The 8,347-nt window shown below is 34.6% G+C and overlaps 2 protein-coding genes across 2 annotated transcripts; both read left to right on the top strand.

The window, feature by feature from the left end:
• Nucleotides 1–715: 715 nt before the first annotated feature.
• Nucleotides 716–4,868, top strand: LOC115952286 (protein POLYCHOME-like). The gene is made up of 2 exons (XM_031069388.1): nucleotides 716–1,303; nucleotides 3,995–4,868. Exons 1-2 carry the CDS (start codon nucleotides 938–940, stop codon nucleotides 4,379–4,381), a joined length of 753 nt encoding a protein of 250 aa, XP_030925248.1. The 5' UTR covers nucleotides 716–937; the 3' UTR covers nucleotides 4,382–4,868.
• Nucleotides 4,869–7,249: 2,381 nt separating this feature from the next.
• On the top strand, nucleotides 7,250–7,872 carry LOC115951767 (zinc finger BED domain-containing protein RICESLEEPER 3-like). Its single transcript, XM_031068915.1, has 2 exons — nucleotides 7,250–7,512; nucleotides 7,641–7,872. The coding sequence occupies exons 1-2, from the start codon at nucleotides 7,250–7,252 to the stop codon at nucleotides 7,870–7,872; spliced, it is 495 nt and encodes a 164-aa protein (XP_030924775.1).
• Nucleotides 7,873–8,347: the final 475 nt, after the last annotated feature.

Here is an 8,347-nt window from a genome sequence, read left to right as displayed (position 1 = left end):
GAAGAAAACGGAACTTTCTAAAATGATTAATTTTACTGTATATGAATGAGACAATAAATACAAATTGGTAGGCTAGGGAAGACATGCCACTATTTCTATATTTGATTGGTAAGTTATTATAACTTATTACACATTTATATTGAGGATCTTAATAGGATCTGGAATCCATAAACTTACATATTTATTTTGTGGGATAATAAATGTTTAATAATGACATAAATAGCTGACATTTTATAACCGTTAAATCTCATAAAAAACTATAGTTTAAAAAAGATGTAATTCTTGTAATACCATGTGTAAATAGTTAGTTTCTCTCTGTTTTATTACTAACAATATTAATATTGGGCCTTCTGAAATCTGAATCCTTATTTAGACAAATCCATAGCTATAAATATAAATAAATAAAAAACCAATGTCTCGATAATTAGTAAACATCTACGAAATCAAAATTTACCAATATGAAAATATAAATACTTCACAAGCAAAAGACAAATTTATATAAGCAATTGTTGCTCAACATTAATGCTTATTATGTGGGCCAATTACGAAAACAACTTTAGCACAGTTTACTTACTCATCCCGCCATTTGTAGGGGAAAATATGATAAGCCCAAAAATAGATGGACCTCGAAATTGGTCCAAACCCCAAGAGTCCAGTTTACACATCCCGCCATTTGCACAAATTTGAAAATTGAATTTTCAGAAGAAAAAAAAAGAAAAAAAAAAAAGAGTTTGGTTTTCTGTAATGTTAATACCGCCCATTAATTCATTCAAAAAAATTGCCAATTTCGAGTTTCCTTCATTGAGAGCTTCTTGCTCTTTTTCATTGCCTATTCATCAAGAACAAACCTAAACCCCAACCACTCTGTACCTCTCTTTTTGATCTAATTCTAACTTATTTTTCGGTTTTTGTTTCAGTTAAAACCATTATATTTACAATGCCTGAATCAAGGGATAGATTGGTGAGGCCTGTGGACCATGCTGCCATTTTCGCTCGCCGCAGAACGCCCGGTACTGGAATTCTTATTGACGACCCAGAAGTGGGTCCGAATTTGTTCGGATCCCCGGCCCCGGTCAGGCAAGTGGCGACACCGGCAACACGTGGACGGTTCATTGGGGGAAGGGGAGGCTTTGGAACTCCAAGACATGTGCGTGGCCGGAATCTGTACAGAACTCCGGCTTCGGGTCAGGAGAATAATCCAAGAACTGCGCAACGGAGTTCGGGCCGGGGCAGACCCAGGAGCAGTGTGCTACCTTCTTGGTACCCGCGAACTCCTCTTCGTGATATCACTGCGGTCGTGAGGGTAATTTTTGATTCTCAGCTCTTCAATTTTCATGGCTGCCGCTGAATGCTTGTTTTTATATATGAGTTTGTTATTATACAAAGGGCATTTTCTGTGCTTTTCTTTAATTTTGCTTTGGTGCCAAGAATTTGAGGAATAGGAGTTTGAGTTCAATTGGATTTAGTTCTTTAATAACATACCACAGTATGCCAGCATTATCGGAGCAAAAATAGTTTTGATGAACTTAGCTGCAGTTTTTGTTATGATTTCTTTTTACACATTCTGCCGTGCTATCTAAATGGAACTAAGCAGGTAGGATGCATTGTGTAAAATTGAAGAGGGGATTGAATTGTATGTGCTGATCAAATGTGCTAGAGGGATTTTATATATTAGGCACAGATTGTCTTTATTATCCAGTCCTTTAGAGACGGATAAAGTATGTGGTATTTTCTTATTGTAAGTGAGGATCCAAGCCAAACTGTTCTACAGTGCTGTTTCTTTTGCACAGAAACAGAAAGGTGTTCAATTTGTCTCTGAGTTGTTGCTTAACTGGGAGGGCATTGTTCAGAGCTTCCAAATGAAGATAATACATTTGTAGCCTATCTTAAGCTTCTAAAGGAGTGACCAATGTAAAATTGAATGCTGTCCTTGCTGTATGTGTGTTGTCGAGTTTAGTAAAGAGTAAGCTTTCCCTACTAAGAATTCTCCTGTTTGTCTGTGAGGCCAAACCAACTTCTTGATGTAGTTGTACCGGAGAGGGTGAGATTTAATATCTGTAATGCTCTAGGACGTAGGAAAAACATAGTTTGTATTGCATACAAAATATACGCAGTGGAAAATTAACGGATCTACTTTATTCACAAATGATAACATTTACTATGTAAATTTTAGAATTTAAGAATAAAAGAGCGTACTTTAGTGCGGTGAAATTCAAAACTAAAAATTAGAAGTACTTGGGAATACTTTTAATCATCACTCCAATTTCCCCAAGAAGTATGGTCTCTCAATTAGTTTATACGTGTGTTCAAGGGAGAATAAGAGAGTTGCTTACACTCACATACATACAATTTTCATATCTTACTTATACATTGCAAAATTCTGTAGATTTCTTTTTTTATATATAACTGATTATTTAATTGGGCTAGTCTTTTAGGCCATTTCAATTGGGCTTTAGTATATGGCTTGGAGTGGGACTAAAAGAGACAAATAAGACACTAGTTTCAATGGGTTTCAGGCCTTTTTATCAACTCTTAACAAGTCTAAAATTATCATTAATTATATTTAATACCACTATATAAATATAATTGCTCTCTAGGTCTTATTAATAAATTATATCTCAAGATTTTATTATACATTCAACCCTTTCATTAAAATATTCGTAGTAATATAAAGTCATGAATGTTGACTGATACTTTGAAAATTATTATATTTTAATATTTGAGTACTTGGTTTAATCCTTTAAGTTATTCATCATATATTTATAAAATTTAATTTCATAAATATATACTTTAGTAATTTCTTATTAAAGTGGTTAGGCCTAACACTTTGAATAATTAAACCTATTAAACTTATCTTAAGAGAATATTTTATATCTCCGTTAAAAGATTATGAATTTCATCTTGAGAATATATGTTCTTTCAACATTAAATGTGGCTGCCTAATATATAGAGGTTTTGATCGTGACTTTAGATCTCACTCTTGATATATTAAAGCAACTTACACTTCATGATTAGGTTTATTATTCTCTCAGGATTGAGAGTTTATGTAAATAGAAGTCGTGAGATTTATTATTCATTTGATAGTTGTTAGTAGAATAATAAATCTCACAACAGTTCAGTTCAATATGTCTTAACACTTAAGACATATCAACATATCAACTAAAAGTCTCAATTTTCATGATTAAGATAAATTATCTTAGTTGATATGTTATAGTCTTCATAGATGAAATGTCCAATTTTATCACCGACTACGAACTAAAATTTTGAATTTACAAAGAATTTGTGATTTATATCTTTTGTGACTAAATCACATAAATCACATACTATGCATCTCATGGATTATATGATAATATTCAAATATTCATGTTACTATTATTTTAGATAATAATAAAAACGACTTTATTAATCATAACATAATATCATACATAAAGTCATACATAGTATCATACAATAAGATTTCAAGGGCACATTTCTGCAGTAAATTGCAAATAATAGAATGGTTTAGTCGTATTCGAGGCGACTACCCTCCTAGAATAAAAGGAAGAAAAGAGTGTTTGGGTTAAATTCTTCTTGCCTCATGTTATTCATCCTTAATGCTTAAATACACTAGAATGGAAATCAAGATAACTCCTAATAGAGTTCTATCACAAGATAGACCCTATCCTAACAATAACTTAATTGAATTCAAATAACAATTTATCCTAACACACGATAACTACTACTTGAGGCAATCTCTATCACTTGGCCCATGTTAGCCACTATTCGGCTCAGCCCTTTCTTCTAACTCCACATGCCCACGAGTCATAACAATTTCCTAACATACGATTGCCATATACATGAAATATCTTGAAGGGCTGTTTGCCCCTTTATTTTGTTGGGATGTTCAAAATTTTATTTTTCATAATCTAGATTGTTATGTTATCATGATTCTTGAGTTTCAAATAAATGGTTTGTATTTATGCTGATTGTGAGTGGGTTGCATTTCTTGTGTTAGGCAATTGAAAGGACAAGAGCTCGATTGGGAGATGTCGAAGGCCAACAAATTGAGAGTACTGTACCTGAGGGCCAAAGGGTTCTTGACCCTTCTGTAACACAGTCTAGTGCTCAACTCAAGCACAACATATCTATGGTCTCTCCAAGTCTAGCTGTTGGTGTCAAGCCTCGTACACCTGCTGTTGGTAAAGTGCCAAAGATTCTGCTCGGAATCACTAATCAGAATGCTGGAGAATCAGAGTTTCTCACACCTCAGAAGAAACTTTTAAACTCGATTGACACTGTTGAGAAAGTGGTGATGGAGGAACTGCAGAAGCTAAAGAGAACCCCAAGTGCTAAGAAGGCAGAGAGAGAAAAGAGAATTCGTACTTTGATGTCTATGCGTTGATTCATTTCAACTTCCCAGCAGTTAAAGAATCCTTTTTTTCCTCCCAACTTAGACAACCAAAACAGAGAGAACAAGAGCACCTTCTATTTGAAAGACAGAAGGGACAAGAAACCTGTGCAGTGACACTGATCATCATCTGATGATATTAGGACTCCTCAAGTAGATTTAGTACAGATATCCTCATATTTTCTCTACTTTTTAACCTACGTTTTTGCATTTAACATCTAGCCGAAGGTCTAAGTATAGGATTGGTAGACACTTGTGCTTCAGTTCTCTGCTGAAAGTCTAGGTGTAGGACCAGAACTCCAGTAGCAATGTTTGTTTCTTGTTACCATCATTCCTTGATGGTTATGTGTAGAACTAGCTATTGTTTTGAGCTGATGTATATAATGGCCACATCACACTTCCTGTACCATTACTTTGTGTATGATAAGGAAGCAGGTTTCATCAAAGTGATTTTTGATTACAACAGAATTTTTTTGCTAAATGTCCGTTACAAATTCATATTTAAGGAATGTTAGATTTGATGGTCCTTTTGTACTTCAACCTATGACTTCATCTCTTTTCACAGCAATTTTAAATGAAAACATGCATTTATAATATGATAGTAACTTTTTGATGAACGAAGTACACTAGGTTTTTCAACCAACTCTTAATAGATCAATTTTTGGATTTACCATTAAAAGTCATTACTCCCTACCATAATAAATAATTAAAAGATGAGCATGCTTTACATGAGATCAGATAAATAATATCTTCTTTGCTAAAATTACTTGGGTTTTTCTATTGTGCTTGTGTTTTTCTTATTTTCACGATTTTTTTTTTTTTTGTCAAGAGATTATTGTGAGCCCATAAATTATTTTCTTTAACTTGTCTTTAAAAAAAAGATGTTTTCACTCACATGGATTTCATTGTCAAATGTGATATTGTAAGGACTCAATTTGTAACGACCCCAAAATGGTATTGGGTTCGCACATTAAGGGCCCAAACAATATAATTTGTAGAGCGTGGGCTTGAAAGGCTAGGCCTTGGTCACTGGACGGTAGTTAATCATGGTACTCATACGGAGGTGAACTATGTTTGCTCAAGAAGTCTTTCTCCTCGGCATGGTCTGGGAGGCTCTGGTTCTTGGCCTTTTTTTCCAACCCCCTTTTTCTGGATTGCTTACTTCTCCTTTTATATTAGCCTTTACCCTTCCTCCAATGTCCACGTGTAGGTTCAGCTTTCCAGGGCTGATACTTGTCCCATCAGCCCATACCCAAAGTGGTGGGGGGTGGTTGTAAAAGCTGAAAAGCATTGCTCTGTCTGGCATAGAGTATTTAATTGCAGTAATGACAGCCTTTCCTTTGTCCTTTGTCGCCATATTGTCCAGGGGTCCTTTCTCCATCAATGTGGAGGTGTTCAGCTTTTCCTTAAACTATTCCTATACCGCACTTGCACTTTCTTTCAGGAGCGCGTTGGGATGCCGAGGATAGAATCATCCTCGGCTATATCTCTAGGCCATTTGGACCTTCACTGTACGTCCTCGGCAATATCCCTCCTCGGCTCGGGCCTTGGGCCCTAAAGCAAAGTGGGCCGGGGTCACAAGCTCTTGGCCCCACAGATATTATTTAGGGTTTTGATATATATTTTTTTTAATTTGAAATTTCATTAATGAATGTTTATTATTTAGGATTTAGTTCATTGTCAAATGTGAGTCATGTGATATTATTTAGTATTTTACTGTTTTATGTTTTTTTTTTTTTTTTTAAATTTCATCTTGAAAAATATTTAGGATTTCTATATTTATATGTTTGTGAATTTGAAAGGAAAAAACGAGAAATATGAAATTATTGTATATTTGTGTGATATTATTTAGTGTTCTACTTTTTTACTTTTTCTTTTTTAAAAATTATTTCATTTTGAAAAATATTTAGGATTTCTATATCTGTGTTTGTGATTTTGAAAGGGAAAATGAGAAACTTGAAAATTATTGTATATTTGTGTGATATTATTTAGGGTTTTATATTATTAATTTATTTCATCTTGAAAATTATTTAGAATTTCTATGTTGTGTTTATGATTTTGAAAGGGATGTGTATTTGTGCTTAAAAAGGAAATGGGAGACAAACAAATCTAGTTCCCCTCACCAGGCGCATGATCTTCCTTGAGAACCATATGTTGTCCCTTGCCAGCTATGCATTCTACTTTGCCACTCTCACAATCATCTTCGCCATTGTCACCTTCTACCAGCTTATCCTCATGCTCACCATCACCTTTATGCCCATTAAACAATGAGTAAGTGTATGAATCGGTAGATAATCATGTGTAATTGAGTGGAGTTTTTTATTATTGATATTTGTGTGTACTGTGATGCGAATGTGTGAATATTTGTTTTGATTGATAGAATTCTTAACTCCCAAACTTCTAAACCAATTTGGAGACCGCAATCCCCCATTATGGACCTAGTGATAGAGGAAGAGCAAGAGGATCCCTCACCCACTACGAATGTTGAAGGAAACAATTCTCCTTCAATTGAGGTTGTGAATGGGCATGAGAATGAGGATTAGGATGCAAAGAGAAAAGGAAGTGTGCCTCAGATGTTTGGGCTCATTTTAAAAGAAAGAAAGTTAATGGAAAACTTAAAACTCAATATCATCACTGTCATAAGTATTACTTGGGTGATCCTAAACAGGGCACAAACCATTTGCATGGTCATATAGGGAGATGTCCATGGCCGTAGTTTAAAGATATATACAACAACAAGTGTTACTTAAACAACAAAATAAGATGGATGGAAAGATAAGTTTAATTCCTTACCATTTTGATCAAGTTAAAATAAGGAGCAATCTTGCTTGCATGATCATCCTACATGAATACCCACTTTCAATGGTTAAGCACATTGGGTTTAGAGAATTTGTGGGTTCTCTTCAACCCATGTTTAAAGTTGTTTCAAGAAACACTTTGAAGAGTGACATTCTTAACATTTATGATAATGAGAGGGAGAAAGCTTTGAAAATTTTGGACAATAATGGAAGTAGAATAGCAATCACAATTGATATGTGGACTTCAAATAACAAAAAGAAAGGGTTCGTGGTTATTGCTGCTCACTTTATCGATCAAACTTGGACTTTGCAAAGTCGGGTTTTAAGGTAATTCTTTGTTACTATTTGTTTTGAAGAATGAATATATGATTTATTAAGCCATATGAATTGTACCATATGTTGTTGATTATAGTGTTTATTGAGTTATATTATAATTATTCCTATAATTTTTCTAGGTTTGTTTATGTTCCTTCTCCACACACAAAAGTTGTCCTTACTGATATCCTTGTAGATTGTTTTTTACAGTGGAACATTGATAGCAAGTTGTCTACAGTAACTGTTGATAATTATAGCACCAATGATGCCATGATGAAACTTCTCTTGAATAAGCTTGACATTAGTTCTCTTTTGTTGCATGCATCTATGTTGCATATTGTCAGAAATAGAGACCACGTAGTGGAATTTTAACAATCGGTTATTCGACATACCTCTCTTGGCCTGAACCGACAATCACACAAGAGTTTTGAGATTGTTCTATGTTGTCCAAAGCAAGCCTCTACGTAGACCAGCAAGTTAGACTCATTATGTATTCCAGTTTGTATATCCCATGTACAAAGCGTTTCTCCGATGGTGTTGTACACTACTATAGTGATGCAACCATAATCCACAACCTAAGAGTTTCATAGCACTCTACAAACACTATGAGAAATACAGATTTCATTCTTTGTCTAATGGGTGCCACTCATTGTGTTCATATGCACACCACTCCATTAATAATGAGTGTGATAATAGGCATAGTGGAGTAGAGTAGCGGTTCAAGCCATTACTCCATAAATCTTAAATGTTACTCTTGGTGTGGTATACAGAGGGACATGCCTACTTTGGGTGTCTTTTTATTTTCCTTCTCCATTTCTAACATCTCCCACTGATCCACTGTGAGCAT

This window comes from Quercus lobata, chromosome 7, assembly GCF_001633185.2.
Source record: "Quercus lobata isolate SW786 chromosome 7, ValleyOak3.0 Primary Assembly, whole genome shotgun sequence".
NCBI lineage: Eukaryota > Viridiplantae > Streptophyta > Magnoliopsida > Fagales > Fagaceae > Quercus > Quercus lobata.
Note: the sequence above shows the minus strand (reverse complement) of the source record. Positions and strands in the feature narration are given on the sequence as shown.

Coding starts and splice junctions, on each gene's coding strand:
- LOC115951767 (XM_031068915.1), top strand. CDS start 7,250: ATGGTTAAGCACATTGGGTTTAGAGAATTTGTGGGTTCTCTTCAACCC. Junction 7,513..7,640: donor TTGCAAAGTCGGGTTTTAAG/GTAATTCTTTGT, acceptor TAATTTTTCTAG/GTTTGTTTATGTTCCTTCTC.
- LOC115952286 (XM_031069388.1), top strand. CDS start 938: ATGCCTGAATCAAGGGATAGATTGGTGAGGCCTGTGGACCATGCTGCC. Junction 1,304..3,994: donor ATATCACTGCGGTCGTGAGG/GTAATTTTTGAT, acceptor TTCTTGTGTTAG/GCAATTGAAAGGACAAGAGC.